This window comes from Pipra filicauda, unplaced genomic scaffold, assembly GCF_003945595.2.
Source record: "Pipra filicauda isolate LSUMZ 115617 unplaced genomic scaffold, ASM394559v2 scaffold95_size2449627_pilon, whole genome shotgun sequence".
NCBI classification, from domain to species: domain Eukaryota; kingdom Metazoa; phylum Chordata; class Aves; order Passeriformes; family Pipridae; genus Pipra; species Pipra filicauda.
Window position 1 is genome coordinate 2,309,995 of NW_024105153.1, and position 26,521 is coordinate 2,336,515.

At 43.9% G+C, this 26,521-nt stretch overlaps 1 protein-coding gene across 3 annotated transcripts in view; it reads left to right on the forward strand.

Moving 5' to 3' along the window:
- GRIN2B (glutamate ionotropic receptor NMDA type subunit 2B) overlaps positions 1-26,521 on the forward strand; it is a 217,861-nt gene that overhangs the window by 93,381 nt on the left and 97,959 nt on the right. For all 3 annotated transcript variants that reach the window (XM_027722630.2, XM_027722631.2, XM_039391417.1), the window contains exon 4: positions 596-1,194. In XM_027722630.2, the coding sequence (XP_027578431.1) occupies positions 596-1,194 (599 nt within the window). The remainder of the gene's footprint in view (positions 1-595; positions 1,195-26,521) is intronic.

Sequence of the window (26,521 nt, forward strand, 5' to 3'; positions counted from 1 at the left end):
GGAACATCCAATTAGCCTTACTGTTCTCATGGGAAAAGGCCTAACTCTCTGTAATATTTTAAACTCCTCAAGCCCCACGGATTTCGTGGAGCTGCCACTTCTCCCCACAGTCTGGATACTCAAACTAGAGTGACTGTCCCATACTAAATCGGTATCAAAGCTGCTGTGTATCTTGTTTATACTACATATAAGATTATGATAATCCTGAGATTAAAGCTTTTAATTTCTGCAGTCATGGAATATTTTGTACATATTCTCTTTTTCTGTCCTGACTTGTGTACCACTTGTTCTCTGTCTGTTAGAATCAGGCCTAACATTTGAAACCTTTAAGTAATTTTGGCAACCTGCCTTTAAAAATAAAGTAAGGACAGCTGGTCATAAAAAGGATTTTACTTCCTTCTCACTTGCTTCACTTAAATTTTAAATTTTAAAAAGTTAAAAATCCTTAAGCTCTCGCCAAGATTTGAAGTGTAAGATTCTGACTGTGTGCCTCCCCCTCCATGCTCAATGGGTTGACTAGGAATGCTGTTTATTTCCTTTGACCTATTCTTGTTTTCTTTTCCTCTCTCTTCCTCTCTTTGACTTCCTATTCTAGGATGAGTCATCCATGTTCTTCCAGTTTGGCCCATCAATAGAACAGCAAGCTTCTGTCATGCTCAACATCATGGAAGAATACGACTGGTACATCTTCTCCATTGTCACTACTTACTTCCCCGGTTACCAGGACTTTGTGAACAAGATCCGCAGTACCATTGAGCATAGCTTTGTGGGTTGGGAACTGGAGGAGGTCCTCCTGTTGGACATGTCCCTGGACGATGGGGACTCAAAGATCCAGAACCAGCTCAAGAAGCTTCAAAGCCCTGTTATCCTCCTCTACTGCACAAAAGAAGAGGCCACCTACATTTTTGAGGTGGCCAACTCTGTGGGTCTGACAGGCTATGGTTACACGTGGATCGTGCCCAGCCTGGTGGCAGGGGATACAGACACTGTGCCATCTGAGTTTCCCACCGGGCTCATCTCTGTCTCATATGATGAATGGGACTACGGTCTTCCTGCCAGAGTAAGGGATGGAATAGCCATAATCACCACGGCTGCTTCTGATATGCTGTCTGAACACAGCTTCATCCCTGAGCCCAAGAGCAGCTGTTACAACACCCAGGAGAAAAGGATTTACCAGTCCAACATGCTCAACAGGTAAGGGAAAGAGCTAGCCCAGCCTTACAAAAGAGGGGTCAGAGACAACCTCTGATACCAGAATATTTTTACTAGGTCATGTGGTGCTTTGGGGCAGCAGGTGGTCTTGGCCAGAATGTGGGCAAAGGGAGGTGAGCTGATGGTGGGATCTATGTTGCTGTCTGTCATAAGTGCCAGTATTGTCACCTTCTTAGAAAGCCCCCATACAGCACAGAGGACAAGTCAGCATGAAGAAAAGGAATATAAAGGCATAGTGCAAAAATTTGAGTGTGCCCCTTGATGCACAAATTTTTGCTTTCATAGCAGCACTGAACTTCTTGGAGTGCCTTTGCACGAATGCAACTCTCAGGTGAGTTTTTGCTGCAAATAGTGGAAATGTTTATGTTGAAATCTAGAAGGCACAAGGTTCTGTTCCAGGCACTAACAGTATGTGAACAGATGTCCTTTATAGGTGATGGTTTTGTAACCTACTGGGAATAGTGTCATGGCACCTGTTGTCTGAAGACTAAATGTCCTTCTGCTGTCCATTAGCCCTGAATTACAGGAGAGAAGGAAGTACAAACAGAAGTGGAGAACTAGAACTGCCAAAAACGAGTCATCACCTCTGCTCAGTTCCTGCTTTATACTAAGAGTCTTTAAACACCTTGGGCATCTTAAGGATCCAGTTTACCTTAGAGGAGGACTTGTGCTACCACCCTGCTGCTTGGCACCTTGTTGGCCATTGTCTACTGGGTGTTTTGGGTCCCATTCTCCTTTGTGTACATTCTGCAGAAAGCCCAGTATGTTGATTAGTACAGGAAGTTCTTCAAGATTGAAAATTAAATTAAAAATAGGGAAAACCTGTTTCAATAAACATATTTTGATCCAAATTAAGATTTTCTTAAGAAACAGTGCTAAGATGTCTATTTAAGGACATAGACGAAGCCTGCAGTGGAACAACCTCTAGAACAGCATTCTGATGACTAGATTTTCCTTTTTATCTCAGCTGGAATTTTAGCATGTACAAAGCAACACAGATAATTAGATATGGAATCTGCAATTGTCCAGATGTCCCCTGACCTGCTCAACTGTCATTCTGCAATGTTTTACATATAAAATCCTTGGACATGTTGGACTCTTTGTGGTAGGACTAGGGCAATCCAGGCAGTAGCCATAAGGCCACACAGAGCTCAGCGTCTTTGTTCATTTGTCATGTTGAATCAGTGGAAATGTGATGGATTGGTCTGTGTGCTGTGACCCCTTGCTGTCAACTGTACTAGGCAGATAGAGGAACTGGTGGACAAGGAAGCAAATTTTGCTTTGCCTGAAAACTGGGAACTGAAAGATAACTCTATTCTTTGACCCATTATATTATCCATATTGCTATTTGTTCATTGTCTCTTTGATCCACTGGCATATACGAAGTCTTATTGCCTTTACTTCCTATTCCCCGTGCTGTCTTTTTGCTGTCTGCAAGCCTTGGAACCACCTAAGTTGCCCAAAGCTTTTATGAGTTTCCTTCCTAGGCTTAGAAGTAAGGGTTTTTTTCTGCTGCTTGAGTCATGACTGGAATGATTAAGCAGGGAAAATATATTTAATATATACAAAGTTATGAGAAGTAACATCAAGGCAGGCTGTTGTTCTACCTTTCCAAATGAAGAGGGGTTTGGGGGGGAGCTCTATTGTGTCTTTTCAGCAGTTATCTAGAAAACAAGACATTCCCTGCTATGGTATGCAGCGTTCTGCAGAGACCTTCTGCTAATTAGTTTTGTTGACACTCTATTAGCCTGTGCATAACATCATACCCATACAACTATGCTGCTTCAAGGGCCCAGCATAATCTCTCTGCATAGCACCTTTTTGCATTGTATAGAAGTTGTTAGCTCAGAAACTCTGGAGTCTAGATATGACAGTACTGTTGTGCAGTGTAGATATGCCCTGAAGCCTGGGCACACCACATGAAAGCAGTTCATGTCACTTTTGAAGATACTAGCTTTCTTCTCACCTTCATGGCCCAAATCATGCTGTTTCTTCTCCCTTGTCTGCTTTGGGTACAGCATTCACAAGAATGAGTGCAAATATGTGTAAATATACCCAGCTTAGTTTGGGTACCAGCATCAGACTAGCTGAGAAGCAGAGTCAATTAGTCCATGCCAAGCTCTGTTCTGCCACTGTGTAGATTGCTGCAGGCACTTGGGCTAACTCAGAGATAATTACACTGTTTTCCAGTTGCTTGCGACCACAGTGCAAATATTTACATTGCCTCCCGTGATGCTGGCCTGTGCAGGGGTTCTGCCCATCTCCCCCCACACCCTCACTTGCCCATGTTTCCACCCTCTCTGTATTTCTGAGTGAGATGGTTAAAAAGTTTGACTTTAGTGATAGGGTGCTTAATGTTTTTATTTAAATCAAATTACTTTCAGGCACCTTTTGAAGTTTAAAATCTAGTGGTGTCTGAAATAAGCCATAGATTTTACAAATCCAAGGGGTCAGTAGAAATCTAATGGCTTCAAGCTCAGCCTCACAGTCGAGTCTGGGCAGGTGGAGAGGTAGAGGAGAAGCACAAGATGTGGAAAGAGGCAGACATGATTATGTGAGTTCACTGTACTGAACCAAAACCCATAGAGATTAATGGCTGTAATCTGTGTTCATACCTTCAAGTAACCATTGAACATGCTGGAATTTACTAAGTGCTAAGCTTTAAACCTCTCCTGATATGCTTTGTCTATCTGAGGTCTTTAAATTTCTCCTGAAATGCTTTGTCTATCTGGGGTATTACAGATTCTACAGACCCAGCTGCTTCATACTTTCCCTAACCCCTTCTGCCCACTAAGATCCCACAGCACTTGTGCATTGTGCATACCAGGCAGCAGCAATACCTGCATGTCTGGAATATGTTTTGGCTCACTTTGGACAGGACCGAGGGTTCTGGAGAGCTAATTTTAGTCTTGCTCTGGACCCAGCAATACTATATTCAGCCATCTGCAACTTACAGTTCCCTCTCTGCACGCCTGCAAAGAATAGAGAAATGCATGGCACCTTGGGCTTGATGTCTGTGGAGTGTATATGTATGCGACCTCAGATAATGCATCACCACGTAGCTAGTGTTTCAGAAACTCTTGAAGCTAATCCAAAGCAGTTCAATTTGCTTCAAATCCATAGCTGGGGAGGCAGTGCGATAAAAGGATTTTCCCATTTTATTCTTTGGAGAGTAAGACAACCAACTAAAAAAATGCGTACTTTAGTTCAGCTGGGGCACCTTATACACTAAGACTGTGAATTAGTAGTTTCCCAAGATCTGCCTTTGAACTTTGTCCATTTATTACTTTTTTTCTCCTCTTTCTGAGAGGGCAGTAGTTCTGAATGCAGCTAGAATCAAATGGTCTTTCTCAACATGGTGTTGGGCATTGATCTGGGTATATAATGGAGTAAGGAGAAGATGAACTGAGTGTTACTCAGATTCTTCATATCTTTCTTTCTTCTTACACTGACACTTGTTCATTTTTGCAAGAACTTGTGCAAACAAAGTTTTGTTTGAAGTATGGCTGCAAGTACAAAAAGAAACAAGATAGACTGTTATCTAAATGCCATTTCTTGACAATGTAGGTGTTTGGTCTGCATCGTATCACTGGTCTCACAGCAATGGTCTCACAGCAACTGTTTCTTGTCTGTCTTGAAACTGGTTCTCTTTTGTGTTAGACTGGAACTGCAGAAGTAGGATCACGACCATTGAATATTGCGGATTTTGTCCAGTAAATGAACGTGCTGATGAGATAACTCCACTAAGGAGTAGTAAAATGATACTTTGAGAAAGGTTTGTTCTACAAGATTTGTTATTTTTCTTTTTTAATGATTCTTGAGGAATTTTTCCTCTAGTGACGGATTTATCTCAATTTATTCTGATAATAGGCTTAGGTGGTGATTTAGAGTCCAAATATCCAAATGCTGTTTCCCAGTTCAATTACAGTCTTTAATTCTTTGTTTTGTTTGTAATAATTACCTATTCATATATTCCTTCATTATCCCAGGAAGAAATCTGGTCTGAATATTCCAGTCTACCAAGTTTATAGTTATCTCAATATCTGGTCTTCTTCTGGGCATCCAGCAAAACACTGTGTGCTCTTCTCTTTTCTATTGGATCACAAAGGCTGGGAAGGAGTTTCTAACAGGGTTTTCCTCTGGAGAAATGCTCAGATGAGGAGTTCTTACTTCTTGACCCTTCCTCGGAGAGTTGCTAGGCTCCTAGGCATCCTGCAAAGCTCATCTTTCCTCCCTTCACCATGGCTGCTGAGGAGTGAGTGGGCAGAGGTGGATGTGTTTAGAGGCAGCCTTCTGCTTATTTCGTTATTTTAATTGATGGAACAGATTTTCTTGAGCTCTGGATTGGTGCTTTTCATTACATTTTAGAAATGGGAAGAAATAACTAAATGACAGGAGCGTTCTTGGGAGTGGAATTCAGAGATGAGTCATGAGAAAAGAATATAATTTTTGGCACATATTTGAGGAATAGAAGCTCAGCTGTTTTGTATGGATATTCACAGTCATTGGGCTACATAAGCTGTGTTTTTATTATAGCCTTCAATGAGACCTTGGTTCTTCCTACTGGTTGTCATGGCTGCTTGTGAATGCTGGGCCATAACTACTAGTTTGTTGTTGTAGGGTTACTAATGAGTTCTCCACTGATTGGCTTTAATAGTCTCTCATTTAACACCAGGCTGCACACACAAGATTTCATTTTAATAAAAAGTGCAGTGGAGCATTTGCTTTGGAATTAAAATACAAATGTGGAATTATACCAGCTTTGCAAAGAAATACTTTTAGAGGGGAACAAAGTTAGTTCAATTCTGTACCTCAGATTCCTCAAATATGAAAACAGCTGGCAAGCTAGCTCAGTGCATTGTTTGGACATGATACTTCCACTTTGGGGGAAATAACTTTCACCTGAAAAGATGCCAAACAGTTAGGAAATGCAAAAGAGCCTTTGATGAGTGGTTGGGAACTGTTTTCCCTGGAACAACCAGGGCAAACTCTCTTCTCACATGGCCACAGTCCCCTAACAGAAACTAGGAGTTGCCGGGGCTTAGATAGCTGAACAGTGAGTCATGAGCAGAGAAAGTTCTTGCAATAGATTTGTACAAATAAATTGCTTCCCTGGAGACTCAAGACCATAGAGGCCATACAAATCCGTGAAAAAGGTGCAGTACCCCTTCAGGGTACTGTGTCACCCTGATAACCGTCAGCAGCACCATGCCCATAGCATCTTGGACCTGCTTTCCCCAGGTTAGTTCCAAGGACAGTGCCCAGGCAACACCTTTCCTTGTTGTCCTGGCCTTTCCCAACCCACCCTCCTGCCTTCTCTTCTCGTGGAAGCCATTGCCTTCCACGTCAGACACATCATATGTCATTTGAAGGTAGTGGCATGGAGCCACTCTGTTTTGTCTCCTAGTTGAGTGAATCATGCACCTTCACACAGTGCAGCAAGGGAGTTGAGAGCAGGAATGGAGAATGGACCATTTCTGTTGCACTTTCTCCATTTGTAGACTGTTGAGTTAACCTCATGCTAAGAGACAGGAGCACTGGCCTGCACTGAGGTCATAGTTTGGCAGGGCTACATCTACCTCCTTGTCAGCTGGCTGAGAAACCCTGCTCCAGCCCTTGAACCCAGCAGTGCTCCAGTGGTGGGAGGCACAGTGCTGGGACTTGCTTCTTAACACCAGGAGGAGGTGAGAGAAGGTATAAATGGCATATTCCCACCGATGCAGAAACTGCCCTTTTCAGAGACTTGGAGGGTGAGGGAGCATATGTAACTTTGACCTTTTGGAGCCTTTAAGCCAATGTCTTGTTAGCAGCTTATTATGTTCCTGCTGGTTGGTGTGTCCTGCTGCCATCAAGCTGGTGCAGGCTAGCAGCACGTGGTGTGAGCGCTGCTGACAGATTAGAGATCCCTGCTGCTGAAATCTACTTGTTCCTGTCACTGCTCCAGCAGCAGCTGGAGGCCAGGGCTGGCCCAGGCCTCCGTCCTCTGTCAGGGTCTCTCTGCCTCCCTGCATCCCTTATTGTACATTACCTCAGTCTCTGTTCTCGCATACTGTCATCACTTTCTTTTTTTTCTGTCCCCACCTTGCATCTCCTGTTGCATTTCATTTGCCCTGCATGCATTGCTCGTTGTCCTGGTGGTTCAGTGCTGGGTTTGTTGCCCTGGGGCTACTGGTTATTCATGATGTCTGACCAGGAGGTGAACAGTGGGTGGGGGCAACAGTTATCTATGTGCCACCACATATGAGGCAGCATTGGCTTCCTCTGACTCCTTTTTTTTTTTCTGTCGCTGGAGGGGGATGCTCAGGGCAGTTTGTAACATGCTCTTTACCCAAACCTCACCCATACAGGTCAGTTGCTAAGGATGCCTGTTGCAGAAGGGCACAGTCTGTGGCTGGCTGTCATCCTTGCTTTGTGCAGCTCCTAAGCAGTGCAGCTTGGGCAGTGGGAAGCACTGCTGTCTTGCTGGGGAAGATCTAACATCAAATCAGTTCCATATGCTGGTAGGGTATTGGATATCCCTGGCTTCTCAGTGGGAATATATGATGGTGGCACAGCAAAAACGTTTGTTCCTCAGCAGGCACCACAGGATACCTTACTCCTGCATAGCAGGACTTTGTCAGAGGGGAAGAGGAGGCACTTGCTCTGTGTGGATAGCTGGATTTTTCATCTTCTTTGCAATTAAAATGGAATGGGAGGGTTCAAGTGAAGAGATGGGTTTTTGGCAAGGGTTACCTTTTGATTAAAGGACATACTCTTTCATAAAGGCCTCCAAAATCCACCAGCTGGGAATGAATTTTGGTATGCGCCATCAGTTTCCAGATGGGAAAATGTCCATGTTGTGCTTCCAGCCCTCTGAGACATCTCCTGCTCTGAAGCCAAGTCCAATTAGTGCTAATACCGTGGTAACTTCGCTTGCTGGTGACAATATGTTTTAATGTGTGCGTTCAGACTCTCCACTCTTCATGGAAAGTGAATCAAAATCCTCCCTTTGTGGTGGAGCTGCGAAACTACAAACCAAGTTCTGGCTACTGTTTAGCATCAGCTATAGCAGCATCCTGCCCCTATCACAAAATGCAGTCAGGGTCCTGTGGGCTTTAAAGCGCCTCAGGGAATTTGAAATCCTGCATTAGCAGAGCGGTAGAGGGGAAGTGAGAAATAGCCTCTTTACTTCAGGGACTGGCTTGATGGGGCCATGGATATTTTCTGGCTTGCACACCTGCACAGTGATGGCTGGCCATATATGGTTTCATCTCTGGAGCCTGTCAGGAACATGTGCATTTTATTTTAACTTCCTGATAGAAACGTAGTTTCTTTTTTTTTTTTTTTTTCTCTTCCCTCCCCTCAGACTTAATGTTCTTACTATTTTTCAAGTTTTTAAAAATAGGAACTGCTGCGTTGCTATGGCTCCCTGTGCAACTCCAGAGCAGCTTTTTCTTCTCTTTGATGGAATTTGGGTTCACGATGTGGTTTGAGAAGACACCAGCGCAGCTCGCCGCCTAGCGGCTCCCTCCCAGGGGGTGGGGGGGCTGCGACGGCCTTTGCATTTCGGGAAAATGTGGATCTGCATATCTGTGGGGCAGCTGAATACTTGTCTTGAGAGCACCAGCGCAGCTCGCCGCCTAGCGGCTCCCTCCCAGGGGGTGGGGGGGCTGCGACGGCCTTTGCATTTCGGGAAAATGTGGATCTGCATATCTGTGGGGCAGCTGAATACTTGTCTTGAAGCAACCCAACCAAATTTTACACCCGTTAACAGGTTTTGAATACCTTTCCCTGTGCAGAATCCAGACCTCCCTCTGCAGTGCAGAGACCTCTCCATTGGCCTATTTTCAAGTATCAATAATTTTTAAAGTACATTTTGTTTCACTTTGGAAATTTTATTTTTGTTCTCAGTCCAAAGGTGAGCATTTTTTGAAAAATCTGAGCGAAAGAATCCCTGTTCATCCAATTTTGAGTTATGAGAGTGTGAAATGAATGCATTTGTTCTGCTTTTAAATAATTATCCAGCAGAGGGTTTTCTGTTGGTGTGGATAAATAACTCAAAGCTAGCTTCACTTCAAACTTCAGAAATTGGTTTGCAGTGTTAGACAAGGGATTCCTGTCTTGCTAAGGTTAAAAAATGTGGTTTTGATTTGAATAGAAACATTTGAAGGTGATGTATGTTACCTTAGCGTAATTTTTTTTTCTATTGTACATTCACTGTGCACTATATTTCTTGAAGTATTTGAATGAAATATAATCTAGAAATGTGGTATTTAAAATGCCTGAATGCGAGCGAAATAATAACAAAGAAAATAGAAATGGCAGGAACCTGTCAGCTTGTTCAGTACACACTGCTCTATCATTTCTGCAGCATGTTCTCTCCTGATTTAAGTAATAAAAATGTCCCTACTCAAGCCTGCAAGCACCTTAATATAAAATGAATATTAAAATCTAACCATAGTGCCCTTGAAATGATCAATCAGACTGAATGCTGCCAGCCATCTTCATACAAAGAAAGCTCTTTTCCAGCCCTGTGGAGAGATTTCTGAGCTTGTTATATCACACCAGTCAGGTTATATCACACCAAACCCGCTTGATTGAGCAAAGGTGGTAAGGTGATTAGAGCTCCCCTTTGCAGTAGTGTACCATGAGAAATGCTTGAAAAACAAATTTGGTGAACTTAATGTTGGTCTTTGTTAAGGATCTGGAGAGACAGCAGATAAATCATATGAAGAGTTCACCTACTTGATGGTGTGGTCAGGGCGGAAGAGAGCTGCCACAATGGACTGAAAACCCGTGAATCTCTGTAGCCTAACAGTAGATAAAAATGCACAAATGCTGACTTGACACTGACTTTTTCTCTAGTTTTTGAAGCTGTATTAAAATGGGATGGAAATGAGTTTTCAGTGTCTTGCCCAGCGTTCTTCCCTGTATTATTAGTGTCACAAATGAAATAATTTTTCAGCAAGATGGCTACCTCCAGTAGCAGTGTCAGCATCTTACATATATTTATGACAGGCTGTAGTATCTTTTATCTGCAGTTCCAAAGTACTTTACAAAGTAGAAAGGGATGGCTTAATTCACCACAAAAATTCAGCCATCTCTGGGGTGAAATAGAGCAAATATTTAACAGCACATAGTATGAGATGAATACTGCACCTCACTGGAGCTGCACGAGGAATTTCAGCTGGCAGAATGAATTTACAAGAGGTGGGGTTTTTGCCAAGACATTGGGGGTGTTTATTAAGTGCAAGATATTAGCAGCAGTGCCACACATGGCTCTTATGTGCCTGTGTGAAGTAGGCAGCCAGCAGTTCCAGAAGTGGTTTCAGGAAGGAGGTTAGCAGATTTTCCAGTGTTCAGACTTCAGCAGCTAATGATATTGACTTTTGGTGACCTCCTGTATCCCAAGACCATGACATGTTTTGGGCAGATTTATCTAGATTCTACACTGATTATCTTCTTATTTCCCCTGGAGACTGCCCTGGGCAGAGGGATATGTCCAGGGTGGCTGCTGTGTACCTGCCACTGGTTATAAACAAGTGATAACCAGAAGTGGATGGGGAGCAAAAGGGTCAACTGCAATGAAGCTCCAGGATGATGCAGCTACGCAGGTAATAGATGCCGTATCTAAAAGATGGTCTACCCCAAATGGTGTTTTTCATTGCTTTCTTCCCCTTTAAAATAATGCGTCTCTGACAGATTAAGCCCTGTGAGTGATATGAGGTACCTCAAACACAGATTGCTGTGAGAAATGCTTTCCACCCTCTTCTCAAAGATGCTGATGCTGCTCTTCTGCATATGAGTGGTGATGTGTGGCATGGTGAGAGCTTATAAGAGCTGGTACTTAAGCCATGACGAAATGCTCTCCAGCATCACCAAGAGACTGTGAAGACTCTGAGGTGCAAAGTACACATGCTTACAGCCTCTGAATAAATCTGAGCATCTAGAAACTGCTCTTCAGTACGCCCATGTCAAATAGATGTTCGGGGGGGGGGGGGAGCATGGGGTGGTGAGTTTTCCAGCATTTGACTTGCCCAGATCCAGGAGGTGCAGCAGAACCATATTTCAGGCTTCTTCATGCTCTGCTGCCTTTGTCTCAGCTTCCTTTTCCTTCCCTTTCCTTGCAGGCATGTAGTTGAAATACAGGGGAGCTTTACTTGCAGATCTGTTTCGGTTTTAATGTAGCTTTAAGGTGGAGGAAGTCTTGCTTTTTGGCGATGTGAGAATACAAGTCAGATGAACCACAGAATCACAGAATGGTTTGGTTTGGAAGGGGACCTTGAAGATCATCTTGTTCCAAGCCCCCTGCCATGGGAAGGGACACTTTCAACTAGACCAGCTTGCTCAGAGCTCCACTCAACCTGGCCTTGAACACTTACAGGGATGAGGCATCCATGACTTCCCTGGGCAACCTTTTCCAGTGCCTCATCACCCTCACAGTAAAGAATTTTTTCCAAGTATCTAATCTAAACCTATTCTCTTTCAATTTGAACCCATTCCCCCCTGTCCTGTCACTACATGCTCTTGTAAACAGTCTTGCCTCATCTTTCCTGTGAGTTCCTTTCAGGTACTGGAAGGCCACAGTTAGGTCACTCTAAAGCCTTCTCTTTTCCAGGCTGAACAATCCCAGTTCTCTCAGCTTTTCCTCATAGGAGAGGTGCTCCAACGAGTGCGTTGGAGGTGGTGCCAAGCCACAGTTTCTCTGGTGGCTGTAGAAAGATGCTAGTTCTGGAAAAGGCCCCAGTTTGACTGTCTAGAGTGAGAAGTTTACTTAATTTACTGATTTGTACTTTTTTCTCCGAGCAATTTTACATGGAAAGCTCAAGTTTGAATTGATGAAGGCACAAGCTTAGCAATGCTGTGAAATTGATTTGGAATAGTTTATTATAGATCCATGAAATTGCTTAACAAGAAAGTTTGGCAGAGTGAGGGAGCCAAATGAGAAAAGCATGGTACTCCCAACAGTGGGTGGCACTGGAAGTACTGTGCAAGCCAGGGTATGTAGGCATTCAGGGGTAGGATTAACCACAGGAGAGAGGAGAGCTGACCAAGTGAGAGGCGTTCTCCACCTGCCATTGCGGATCAGGCTGGGTTGCAGTGTTGCCGGTTGCCACCCTTTTTGTCACCCAGTTCTGGATCCTCACAAAGCCTGCAGAAGGGTTCTGCCTCTTGGTGCTCAGCTGTGGCAGCCCAGAAACATTCATTGCACAATCAGTTGTCAGTGTGGAAGCAGGTCCCCAGAGAAGGGCACTGACAGAAAGGCAGCAAAGGCGTGTGAGGATGTGGTGCAGGAGGAGAACTTGGTGAAATAAAAAGCATCACTGGACTTTGTTTTAGAGCGCTCACTGCGAAGGGTGTGCTGCTGGTTCTCTTAAGTGGGAGGGCTGTGGGTGGGACTGACTTTTATTCCTCTGTGTGGTGTGTAGCTTACCTTTTCAGATGTCACAGGTCAGAGGAAAAGTACCCAAAGCCAGACACTTGCGTAGATGCTGTGATCTTGGCTGTGGCTGTTCTACTGAAGTAGTATCCGGAGACTGTTACACCAGGGAATTCCTGCAGCCTCCTCTTGCTGCCTGAGAATTCAAGGGAAAGCAGCCATATAAGTTTGTTGCATTTGTGACAAAGGTTCATGCTGAAAGTTTTGTTAAGCCTCAAAGAAGGCGGCAGTCTGGTAGCACCTTAGGAGCTGAATGACAAGCAGTCCTTGGTCCACTCCCCTCACCATTATAGAAGGAAGGAGATGTGGGGTTGGTCTGGGAGATAAATGCTGTTGTGCCTGTGGCTATTTACTTAATCATTACACCTGTAGGAGGGTGCTGCAGAAGGCAATGGGTCCTCAGCATTCAGGGTATTGAGGATGCTCTCACTATTGCAGTGCTCTGGTGAGGTGCCAAGGAACTGGTTTGGTACCACCAGGGAGCTATGGAACAAGTTCTTCTCTAGTGGCACATGCTGGTGGAACTGTGAAAGACAGGGATGAACTGAGAGAGGTCTGCCTTATGAGAATGGTCCTCTGGTAACAGCTCACACCTTTACTGATGTAGACCCGTGCCAAAAAGCTTATTTTCCTAGTCAAGTCCTTATGTCCCTTGGTTTTACAATGTCTGCTGCGTGTTTCACCACTAAAGATGCTGTTTCTTTAGGTTCCTTCTTCAGGCCAGGAATAATTTTTTTTCCCTTTTGTCTTGTCAGCAGGCATGGGAGTGGTGGACTTGTTCTGGCCACTGGCTTCAAGAGAAAATTTGGAATATATTCTTCTGCATTATTCAGAATATGTTCTGCAGTGCAGAAGGATGTAAATGGTGGGTAGTCAAATAGAGGAACAGAGGATTGAACAAGTGCTTAGATTTTCGAACTAACAATTTTTTTACTTCCTCCTCAACCCACTGATCCTAATGGGTTTCCCACTGTTTGCCTGAGAGAGCACTGAGAGGGGTTGGGAGTGGGATGCTTGTGAGGTTGCCAGATCAACAGTAGTCTTTGCTAATTGACATTTTCTCCTCTTTTTCAGCATAATTTTGGGGCAGTCTTGCAGGAGTACATTGTGGAAGGAGAGAACAGGAGGGTTGCAGGGGAGGCAATAACCCATAGGCAAAGCCTATTGCACCGGTGTATCCATGATTCCATGCTCGTGGTGTTTCACAAACAGCCAGGAAGGAATCCACTGATCTTATTATCAGTCATGCCCTCCCTTGTATGTCTTTGTGTCCTTCCCTCACCCCCATCTTCTGTCTTCTCATCCTTCCTTCAATAGGTGATTCTTTTATAGAGAAATATTAAATCTTAGCTTAAAACAGAAGAACCACCCCATTTTCCCCACCCCCTTTCTTTCCTCTCTTTTATCTTTTCTTCCCATGGAAGTGTTTGAAGTAGCACAAGTTCCTGAGAAAGGCGTTTTTTTTCTCCCTTTGTGCTTTGCCTCTGTGTCCCTTCTTCATTATATCTTCCCTTTGTTATTTTGTTCTGCCTGCCTCATCTCTCTGTTTTCTCCCCATCTCTCAACCCTTCTTCAAGGCTCTTTCTTCATTAATATGTTAATTTCTAACCCAAGAATGCTTCTTGCGGCTCACTGTTCACCAGGGAGAGCCAGAGGAGAGAGCCAGGAGACAGAAAGAGAGGGAGAGAGGGAATAAGAAAAAGGAGTAAGTCAGTAACTTACAACAGGACAGGACAAGGGGTGTCAGCAAAGGAGAATCTTGCACTGACTGGTGTCATGATGCCAGGTAGAAGAGGATTATCTACATTTTGGACTGGGTTGGTCTTTTTCTATTGTTTTGACACTCAACTTCTGAAGCTTATTATTAGTAGGAGAAAAAAAAAGTTCAAAATTAAAGAAGCCCTAAAATCTTTTTTTTTTAAAGTAGTTCCTTTATGGCGATTTCCAAATTATTTTTCCCTCTGCATAGAATTTTTTCAAACATAGCCCCTACTCCCACCCTAATATGGTGCCTTTTTTTCATTTGATGCAAACGTGTTGCCTCCATGGTCTTTCCATAAGGCTTTGGGCACATTTTGCAGGATGAACAAAACTATACCAGAAGTTCTCTGAAGGGAGTTTTCCCCCAGTAGAAGTTTTCGGAGTTTTTATCTTCTTCACATGAGAAGTAGGGAATCTTTCAGCCGCTGTCCAGCTAAAGAGATATGGATAAAGACTATAATACTACGTAAGTTATATAGCAGTGAAAATGTTAGGGGCTAGAGGGAGCATGACAACTGCCATTAGAGATAGGTGTGATGAGTCAAAGTTTTCCTTTCTGCCTCCCACCAGTATAGTTACTGGGTGGAAGGCTGCAAAGAAAAAAGTGATGGAGACAAGTACCTCTGCAGCTTGAACCAGATTTGGGAAGGATGCAGAAAGCCAACATTATTGCAGTTTTACCCTGAAATTAGGAAACCTCTAACTATTGTATTTGCAGCTTTATCGATAATGAAGCAAGACCTCTGTCTGTGCTTATAGTCGTAGGATCGTGATTGCCCAAGCAAATAATAACAGTGCAGCAATGAAAGACAGTGCAGGGGAGCTGGCAGGGTGGGTGGCTGGAGCAGTTCTGAGGAAGGACATGTGGTAAAGGAGGGAGGCAGGAAAAGACAGGCTGTAACACAGTTCCACAAAACTGGTATGAGTTGGAAGTAAAATAACCAGGGAGGAAAACTCAGGGGGACTGCTGCAATGTTCTGTGAAGTCCAAGGCCCCCAAGCCAAGAGCCTTTCATATATTACATACACACAACACACAACTGTGTCAGACGAATATTATTTAGGTTGCAAAGGCAAGCACTTCAAACAGAAGAAAATGCCAGAATTAAGGCTTCAGTCTATGCATTATAGAGCAGTGGTTTCAGGACTGTGTACTCTCTTTCAAGATGGGTGACATTTCCTGATGGAGCAGTGATTCAGTATTTTGTTTTCTTTGCCTTGCTTAATGTGTATCTTTAAACTTTGTATTGTGTCTGCTTTCACAGGCTGCTGAAAATAGACAATTGTTTTTCTCAAGGTGTTATCTGTGGCACACGTTAGGCCAGTATCTCAATACATCATGCAGTTCATGGATTTTCACCCTACTCCTGTGAGATGAGAGGACACAAGCTATTTTATGTAAATCCATTGTATAGGCGGGGAACTGAGGTGCAGCAAGATTAAGGTCAAAAATGTCTATTAATTTTTCATGGCCCATCTGAGACACCTAGAATCTCATTATTCAAAGTACTGATCATTACAGAATGCTCTCTGTGTTCAAAGCAAATTTCTCTTTGTCTTCAACTCAGCAATTCTTTGAATTGCCCCCTGCCAAGTCTTCCCTAGGACTGAGCACAATTTTTCATTGATATTTTATTAATGTAGAAATGGAGATTTTGTGACATACAAGTTATATGGGTTGTTTGTTTGTATCCTGTTTAATTGTTTGTTTTGCAGAAATTATCTTGAACCCAGGAGAAAAGCAAAACAGTCTCCAAACTGTTTCTCTTTTTTAATTTTAATTTGAATTATTTCTTTCAATATATTGGAGATGAAACATTGAATATCTTACTCAAATTAGTTTATAATTTTAATATGTGTCTTTCTTTTTGATTTGAGAAAAGATGTTTGAAAATGTTCAGATTCAAAAGAAGATGGGCTGAATATATATATTTTCTTTCAACAAAGTCAAAATTTATACTTACTGATTTGCTAAAATTAGGCTCTCAATACAGTATTTATTTGTTTAGAATTGCCACCAGACCAAAAAAAAGAAGCCAGAGGGTTTGTCCAGCTTTTGTCGAGCATCCAGAGAATGGGGTGCACAGATTTAGAGACTGCTTTAAAGAATATGGTTTTAAGAGATTTTACTGATCTCTTCTCCCTGGTATCTGGTCACAAGACACACATGAATGGTTCAAAGCTGTGCCAGAAGAGATTTAGACTGGATGTTAGGAAGGATTTCTTCACTGAGAGGGTGGTCAAACACTGCAGCAGGCTTTCTGGAGAGGTGGTCAATGCTCCAACCCTGTCAGTGTTTAGGAGGCATTTGGACCAGATGATCATTGTAGGTCCCTTCCAACTGAAATATTCTATTCTATTCTATTCTATTCTATTCTATTCTATTCTATTCTATTCTATTCTATTCCATTCCATTCCATTCCATTCCATTCCATTCCATTCCATTCGCACCACCATGGCCTTGTGTAGGGACAAATCCAGCCCTGCAGTACAGCTCTCAGTTGGCTTAGCAATATGATTGTCTTGTTTATCCTAGCCATTCTCGACCTCTCACTTGATTACTGCCCACTTTCCAAACAGCTAAGTTTGATTCCCAGATTAATCCATCTGGTGCATTCAACAAGACAGGGGTCCTGCAAGAAAAATTGTTGATTCAGGACTGATCCATGGTGGTTATGCAAAATGGGATGCATTCAAATTGCTTGAATAACTGTAAAGCTGATGTTTTCCCCATTTTGTAGTGCTTGACTTTGTGCAATCAATAAGCCCAGACTTTGCCAAAGTGCACGGTTTAGTGGTCATGAAATTGTCATCTTTTGTCTCCCACTGCTGACCTCTTTTGTCTCTTCCAGTTTGCCTCGTCCCTTCTGCCTCCTTGTTCTATTCTGGTTCTTATTAGCAAAGCTAGAATCTACCTTACAGACAATTAATCTAAGCTCCAGACTCTGGATCTAGAAAAACCCAACTTGCCCATTCTAGAGTCTATGCCCCTTATTTTCCTCCATTTCCACTTATCTTACATTCTGGCTCATTTTCACATCTGTCTTCCCACCCCCCAGCCTGAACGAGTCACAGTCTCTTTGTCCAAATGGTCCAGATGTCACTTCCCAATTCTCTTCTCCCATGTAGCATTTTAGCCCCGTGCTTCTCCAAGTGTCCCAAGTCACTGTATCCTGATCACCTTCCTAGCTCTTTCCTACTGCTTTGGAATTAGCCAGCCTCCTTTTCCAGTGATCTCTGTGTGCAGGGAGCAGGCAGGATCAGGTGAAATACAAATCCAAGAAGTGTATTCCTTCTTCTTCTGCTTTCCTAGTCCAGTTGTAGGCCTTAATTGAGCTTACGTGTAGCCCTTAGACTACAGAAGGCCCAGTGAGGAGAGGATTTTAGAAAGATAGGGGTTTGGTGGGGTTTTTTTGAAAGCTTTAATATTTTTTCTCGAACAACTGTAAATTGCAGTTTTTCCAAAGGCTTATGGCCTGTCTAGGTTTTCACAAGTATGAGAAAAATCAGCATGAAATGAACCTTTTCTTTCCTCTCATCAAAATTTGTGTCCCTTAAAATCAGGGAACTTGCTGATGTTTTTTATAAAGGTCACTATTTTTTTCTTAATGTTGGTAAAATAACTTTCTTCCTGTAGCCTGTGTTTGGAAAAAAACCAGACCATTTTTACTTCCATTTTTGTCAAATATCAGACCTGGAATAAGCATCTGATATAGAAAATGTCACTCTGAAAGACAAAATTTGGCATAGCTAGAGGAATCTGTAAGGAAGGCTTTACAGTAGGAAGAAGAAGAAGACAACCTGAAGAAATGGTAGTATCAGCTCCAGCAATGAAGACCTCACCTCTGTCTGTGAACTTCTTGGAACATTATTAGGAGGTCAAGGAAGATTTGCTCACTGGCTGAGCATGTTCTTGTAGGGTCTCAGTCAGCAAGCAGAGAAACTATTTGTTTTATTTCAGTTTGAATTAAAAACAAGGTTTCTTAAAAAAAAAAGTGCCTACCACAGGCTTTCAGCACCTTTAATGCTCATTTGAAAACACATGTCACACAATGAAAGAAAATCAGTGCCAGTCCCCAGCATGGAACTAAAACGAACCAGCCAAACAGTTAGCCAAACAAGTGAAAGAGTGGAAAAAAATCCAGTCCTCCACAGGCCATCCTTCTCTCTTTCCTCCTTCTCTCCCTTCCTCCTTGCTTCAGCCATGGGTGTTCAGCTAACGGGATGTATTTTGCCTTCGCCAAAACACATTAACTCATGGAGCTTATGAATCATTCCTAAACATGGGAAGCCTTAGTGAGAAGAAAGCAGTGCCAAATACTGTTTTTTCTCAAATTTTTGTACAAAGTTTCTAGGAGCCCAGTGGCACGCTGAGATTACAGGCTCCAGATGAGAGCTCTGGCTATGTGCTACAAAGTGTGGCAGACTGGAAGAAGGGACAAGTTTGGGGTCAGGATGCCAAGGGAGATGTGGCAAAGATTTGGCCAAGCATCTTCTGGTACTTGATGCATCCTCCCTTGGCCTCTTCTTGGAGAAAAAACAGTGAAAAACCTACCTCTTTGGACTCCAGTACAGGCATTCTGTGCTCTCAGAAGGGATTTCAGAATAGGTGGTGCAGTCTTGAACATCACCACTAGTGTTAATTAAACATTCATAGAATCACGTAGGTTGGAAAATACCTCTGAGATCATTGAGTCCAACCATTAACCCAGCACTGCCAAGTCCACCACGAAACCATGTCCATTAAGTGCCACATCTACACATCTTTTAAACACCTCCAGAGAGGGTGACTCCACTATTTTCCCAGGCAGCCTGTTCCAAGGCTTAATAACCCTTTCAGTGACGAAATTTTTCCTAATATCCAGTCTAAACCTCCCCTGGCACAACTTGAGGCTATTTTCTCTAGTCCTATCATGCCCACTAATAGCAATGGGATAGGACTTGTGAGGTGAACAGGGTATCTCAGTCTGCTTCAGAGCTGATATTATCCCTCTCCTGAGGCCATTCTCAGATAGTTCTTGTGAATTGTCAGCAGCAGAAGGGGCAGGGGCTTGAGAGGGCTGAATTATGAACTGCCTTCTCCTGGCACGTAAGTGATCCTTCCTGGCTGACATTCAGTAGACAGCAGAGGGAACTTCCTTGACTGCTACCCACTTTATACCTTTCTCAGGGATAAATAAAAATCTCCAGGGCTATTATGATGCCTCCTTACTTGAGCCTGAAATGTACTGAGTATAGATTGAAGAAAAAGAGGAAACAGGAAAAAACACCAGCATCTAAAATGATGTGCAAGAGGGCTGGTGCCTGTGGCACTGTGTGTATTCAATTTCAGTGTGCTGTATTTACTTCTGTTTCCCTTCCGAAAAGACAACCTCCAGGCACTTCCCTAAATGGATTGAAAGGTTTGTCTGGTTTTAATGATGCCTCTGAAAGAGCTTGCGCGTTATTCCTCCACTCAAATACTTCTGAGAAATTTTGCTATGCTTGTTGTTAAATCAGAACCTCATGAATACCTTGGCATTTAGGGGATAGGAAATGTTCTGTTCTGAGACTGCATTAGAAGGAGTGACTGGGGTTAATAAACTAATGTTTTGTAGGAGAGGGTATCCTAATCTGGGAGAGTATGGGAACAATCAGTGGATTAATTAAGATGTGTGTACTGGAGTGGTATGAACATTTAACTATAGCAATCATAGGAATTGGAAGCACAGTTTCTGTCTCAGGTGGGATCTTTTAGGGACACAGAATCTATTTGCCCGGTGACGTGTACACCTTTACAACAACTCTGTCTTAGTGTAGACAGATTCAGTCTTGTGGTGGTTTGACCTTGGCTGGATGCCAGGCGCCCGCCAAGCCACTCAACTGCTCCCCTTCCCAGCTGGACAGGGGAGAGAAAATAGGATGGAAAGTACATGTAAGTTGAGATAAGGTCGTTTACTAAAGCAAAAGCAAAAGTTTGTGTGTGCACAAGCAAAGAGAAAAAAAATAAGTCTGTTCTCTTCTTCCCATCAGCAAGATGTTCAGCCACTTCCTGGGAAGCAAGGCATCAGCACATGTAGCGGTTGCTCTAGAAGGCAAACGTTGTAAATAATGAATGCCCCACCTTCCTCCTACTTTCCTCAGCTTTTATATTTGAGTTGACATCATATGGGTATGGAATATGCCTTTGGTTAATTTGGATCAGCTGACCTAGTTGAGTCCCCTCTCAGGATCTTGCCTATCCCCAGCCCCCATGGTGGGAGTGTTGGAGAGACAGCACTGATGCTGTGTCCACACTGCTCAACAGTAGCCAAAACACTGGTGTGTTATCAACACCTTTCTAGCTACCAATGCAAAGCACAGTGCAGTGAGGGCTGCTAGGGGAAAATGAACTCCATCTCAACCAGACCCAATACAAGGCTCTACCCTTAATTATCGTTGTATAAATCTGTAATACCAGAGTGTCAAAGATTGCAGAAGAACTGGGCAGCAGAGGAAAATCAAGTGGAGTCACAGGACTTTACCTGCATAGCTGAGATAAAATCTGTGTCTGTGGCTTTGGCAGTGGAGAAGGGAACTCAGTGATCTAGCTGTGAAAGTGAAAGGTATCATTCTGGTTCCTCAGTCATGGAAAAGTTCAGGGGAAAAAAGTTGGAGCTCGCATTCCCAAGTAGCCTGGGGCACATACCAGAGGAAAGTGATGGGAGAGCTTGGGTGAGAAAAAATTGATTTGGTCCCACTGACTAGTATTATTTATGCACACAAAATGCTTGTATTAGGGAAGAAATCCTACTTGGTAATTCTGTGACCTGAAGGAGCAACTGCTGTAGGGGTGGCACATGTATTTCATTACCAGTACAATTACATCTATCCTTAGCCAGGCTGAGGCTGGCACTATAGCCTGTGTGATGGCGCTCTGCTTGGATACCACAGACTCAGGCTACAAAGAACCATGGAATCATAGAATCATAAAGATTGGAAAAGACCTCTAAGATCATCAAGTCCAACCATTAACCCAACACTGTCAGGTCCACCATTAAACCGTGACCCCATGTGCCACATCTACCTCTGGGGATGGTGACGCCACCACCTCTCTGAGCAGCCCGTTCCTTGGCTCAACTTGAGGCCATTTCCTCTTGTTCTATCTCTTGTTACCTGGGAGAAGAGACTGACACCTGACTACAACCTCCTTCCAGGTAGTTGTAGAGAGTGCCAAGGCCCTCCCTGTGCCTCTTTTTCTCTGGGCTAAATACCCCCAGCTCCCTGGTGAGTGTTTAGCCTGGTGGCACTGTGAGTAAGGGGCTCATCTGTGTTGCTGGGCCCCAGCCAGTGAGGAACTGGAGTGCCAGAGGCGTGGGAGAGGCCAAGGGCGGAGTCTCTGCCTGGCCCAGAGAAGAAGAGCATGGGGGCTCCTCCGCTCTGCCTTCTGGTGTGGGCCTTACCTGCACCCATCTTTCTCCCAAGGTTGCCCAGGCACAGGAGAGCATGGCTGGAAAACCATCCTGTTTTAATGACATGTCCACGGCAAAGCCACCTTGTGTCATTCCTTCAGGACTATGACGTCCCACCCTTAAGGGGAAGGAAGCACCCAAGACTCATAAATGTTTGTGGTTGAAAGGAATGACAAAAGTCAGAGGGTCCATAAAAACTTGCAAATTTTTATTAGTAAATTACACACTTGACATGGAAATTGGTATGTTAGTCTCTGACCTACTATATAATCAAATGGCAATGGGTTTTGGATAAAGGGGTAGGGTGAAGGGGAAGAGAGAAAGGAAGAGATGAATTAAGGAGGGGGAGTGAAAAAGAAAGAAAAAAGGGGAAAAAGAAGAGATCACCAGTTCTGGTTCCAGCAGTGGTCTGGCATGTCAGTCCTGGTTCCAGTGTGTCGATCCAGCTGATGGGATGTCCAGGGTCCTGGGGGAACCACCTGGGCTTGGGTGGGGAGGGGTACCTTTTCCTAGATAGGTTTCCCCACCCTGAAGATACATTTCTTGCTTTCTATGCAAATTAGTTATCATGAGCAGTCTGTTCTTTCAGACCTTTCTGGAAATGGGTCAGAGGCTTCAGGGGTCTTGGGTGGTCTTGATACCTCCTACAGTCAATGACCACTTCTCAACCACATTTCTGTGCTTGCATGGGACTATGTTGTGCTTATCTCCAGGAACATACAACAAGGATGTTCATCTTGGAAAAGTGCTGCCCTTCTTATGCATGGCCCCCTTCTCCAGCCATATCTTGTTCTTTCCCACAGCATGTTATTACCAACAATGCTTGATTATTACCAACAATTCTTGTCTGTTATTACCAGCAATCCTTGGTTGGTTACACAACCATCTGGCTTTTTGTGTTTCAGACATACACATTAGCCCCTTATCTTCTGGGGTACTTCAGAGATGCTGTGCAGGCTCAGGGCCAGCCACCATCTCCAGGGACCCACCTGGTGCTGGCAGCAGGGTGCTACTGCTCTGGCTATCCTGTGGTGCAGAGGCACTGTAATGCCCTGTACAGAGCCCTGAACCACCCACTGAAGAGGAAAGGCTGTTGCACGGGGACAGCTGTAGTTGAGGGCTTGCATTGCAAATGCTCCAGTGACTGCCTGTCCCATGCCAGCAAGTCATCCTCCCAGCAACTGGCTCCCGTGATAGCCTCCATTTCCCTTAAATTCCTCTTCATGTCTTCTCCAATTTGGTAAAAACATTCTTCCTCTGACTTAATGCTTGTGCCCATGTAAAACACCAGTGGGTTCAGGTTGTCAGGACACGTTCTGGACTACCCCTGGCAGACCCAGATTATTAGCTGTGGGTGTGTGCAGTCGGGGGGCCCAGTGCTCTACCCATGCAGAGTATTTTTCTATTATATAAAATTACTTCTGGAAAAGGGATTTAGAGATTCTTTTCTATATCAGTATATATGACATCCTCAAATTTAGGGCACCTTCCCAGGGAGACTTTGGTTGACATCCTTATCTGAACAGTCAGGCATTTAGAACTTGAGGTCCCTCTGCTTTAACTACTGGGTTTAACTACTGAGCTTTTTGGAGGGAAAAGGGAGATTTTGATGGACTTACTGGAGGAAAGCAATGAAGAGAGCAGAGGATATATGCATCCAAAGGACTGTGAATAATGATGTAGAAGAATGGACATGAATTGTAAAAGGCTCTGTCTCCACAAGAGCAATCGCCTTCTCTTGAGCTCTGAAGAGTGTCTGAAAACACTTTCCAACTCACACCTTGTAAAATTTGAGCCTAGTGTGTGAGCACTAACTTTTAGAAATGATGGGCCAGCAGCTGAGCTCAAATTCCTAGTGTGCCATACAGTACCATGTGGGCATAGAAAAACAGCCAGCACTGGAGTCCTGAGTGAGTCCATAGCCTGATTTTCACTCAAGCGAAAGATAGTGATGCAGATAGCAGTAGTTACTCTATTTCTAAGAGCTATCACATTAAAGAGCTTGTTAATACCCTCCTACCTCCTTCCCATCCCTTAGGCAACCAGCATGGGCAGCAAGTATAAATAAGTAAGGATATGCAAAGGGCGAAATTTCATTCCAGCTCAGGGCATGTTCTGTGATGCAACAAATAAGCACTTAGAGAGAAGGCTGGGATGGATATCTGCAATGTTCCTTCCCAGAGCTGGAGGTAATTGTTAAAGGCAGACAGAGTTGTGGTGTGGATGGAGCTGAGTGGGACTGCATGAGTGGGAGAAGAAACATGCCTGACTGACTCTGGCAATGGTGGGGGGTGCCTATTCTGGCAGCAAGTGGGTGAGCTTGTGGGCTGCAGTGAGATTGTGGTGAACACGCATGACTGAATTATTAGTTTGTTATGCACGTGGCTGAAGCAGGTGGGGGGAGGAAGGTGGTCAGTGGAGCAGACTTCTTCTGTCCTTCTGGTCATGGTATGAAGAAAATGCTGAGACCAGTATTTTGATGGGGCTTGGAATCTAAAAGGACTCCCAGTGAGCAACAGTCAGCTTTGAATCTACCTTTTCAGCTCTCTGGGATACAATAGTTCCCTCTGGGGCTTTGCAGACCAGTTTGTAGCTATTGTAAATTGCGGCAAGGCAACAAATCTTTTTACATCTGAGTAATAGAAAACATAAATTTTGTGCCATCTTTCTAGTCTGTCCATCTGTCTTAGTTTGCCACCCTTTCTGCTTTGTCTTCGTTAGGTCTCCCTGGCTGTCACTTGAAGCTAAAACGAACTTTCTTGTTTGCCCCATTGGTTCTCCCTTTCAGATATAGTTAGCACTGATTCTGGTTTCTGGGCCATGTACCACTGTGCAAAGAGGCTGCACTGTGCCCTGGGGAGAGGGGAAGGCAGGGCTAGCCAATTTATGATGAGAAGCACCTAGAAACCAGTCCGAAAGCAGTGGGTATGGCTATGAGCATGCATGCTGGAACCAAAGGACTGGTGGTGACCAGACCCAGAGCTACATAGGGTGGAGTCTAGGGATTAGCAGCTGTCCTGACCTGGAGAGGATTCTCCTTTTGGCCCTTGCTATGGGTGAGGCTGCTGTGCTCGACCATGGGAGCCAAAAGCTGTGCCTCTTGAACCACGGAGGTTGTAGTGGGAGACCTTCTAGCACTGAGAGTGGGAAAGCTGGAAGCTTAGAGGGGGAGTAATGAAGAGAGACAGATATGGGGAAGATGTGGGTGTTCCCACCCTGCATGTGCTTCTCATGGGGACTATGGCTCCTCTTCAGTTTGCAGTGAGTGGCTGCATGCTTGCTCAGGGGCTGGAGATGGCTGGCATCAGGAAAGCTGCCCTCAGCCCTGGAGCTGGAGGGAGTGATGATTTCTGGGCTAGGACCAGTCCTGTTCTGAGTTAAGTACTTCTTACTGCAGATCTCTTCTCTTTAATCTATGGTTTGGATATCTGCTCTACTTTAAAACTGTGGAAGGCTGATGGGGCGTGTGGTGCATGTCTCTGCTGTGTGTGTGTGTGAAGAAAACACCCCACCCAATTTGCCTTTCATGCACCAAGAGGTTCTAGGGTAGGAAAACCCACTGATATTAACCTTGCACACTCTTTAGCTGTTGGTTTTCTTTTACTGAATGAATATCACATGTCCTCCCTTCATGCATCATCCGCCCTGCCCCCCCTGCTCTGGGCTTTACATCAGCCTCCTTAATAAGAAGTGCTCTGTTTTTAGTCTTAAGTGAGTGCCGAGCCCTTTGCTGCAGGGCGTACTGTTGCCTAAAGCTCTCATCTGAAATATCAAACTGGTTCTTCAGGCATGCTGCACACCTCTGAAGAGCCAGCCTAGGTGGGGTAGCCTGCATCGTGCATGGGGGTTCATAGCCCTCTCCCACCCCACCTCCACTCATTTTATTCCACATCATCATCAATGACTCGGAGATAGGAATAAAAAGCAAATATTCCTGGTTTGTGGTTTATAATAAATTCCTTCAGATAGTCAGCTATCATACTGACAAATCTAGAAGAACCACACAAAAAATCATGTGTAAGAGAACCCTGTTATTAAAGGGAATTGGCAAGGATACACCCCTGTCAAGTTTAGCCCAGGACTGCCACAAGTCCAGTGGGAAAATGTCTCCCTATCAAGTGGCATTAACCAGAGCATGCACCAAGAGATGCATCCTTTCTCTCACCTTTGTCCCTTCTACTCCACAATGATGCCTTTTGCACGGTGCTCTCAAGATGTTGTTTCTTTCACATGTATTTCCGAGTCCTTCAGCTGCCTTCACCTTTATATTTGAGTTTGTTGATATTTTTTCCATCTCAGTACTAATTTCTTGAGACTTCCTTGCTTGACCCTCCCACACTTTGTTCAGTATTCCAAGAACAAACAGTATTTACTTAGATAAAATGTGTGAAAGGCAAAAGGCTAAAAGGAGAGGACATAAAATAGTGTCTAAATAAAAGTATGGAAATAGCTGCTTTAAGGGAATATTATGGCTTAAAAAGAAACCTGAATGGATTAGCCAGCTTTCTGAATAGGACTAGCCCCAACTATTACACAGGGATTGATAGGAACTATAAAGGCTCATGCATCAATTCTGCAGAGGAAGGAGGTTCATTTGGGCAGTGATAGGAGGGAATTGCAGATACTCTCATAACTCTGTTCCAGATTGGGAATCTTCTGTCACCATTGTCATGGCTAATGAAGAAACTGATGCACAGGGC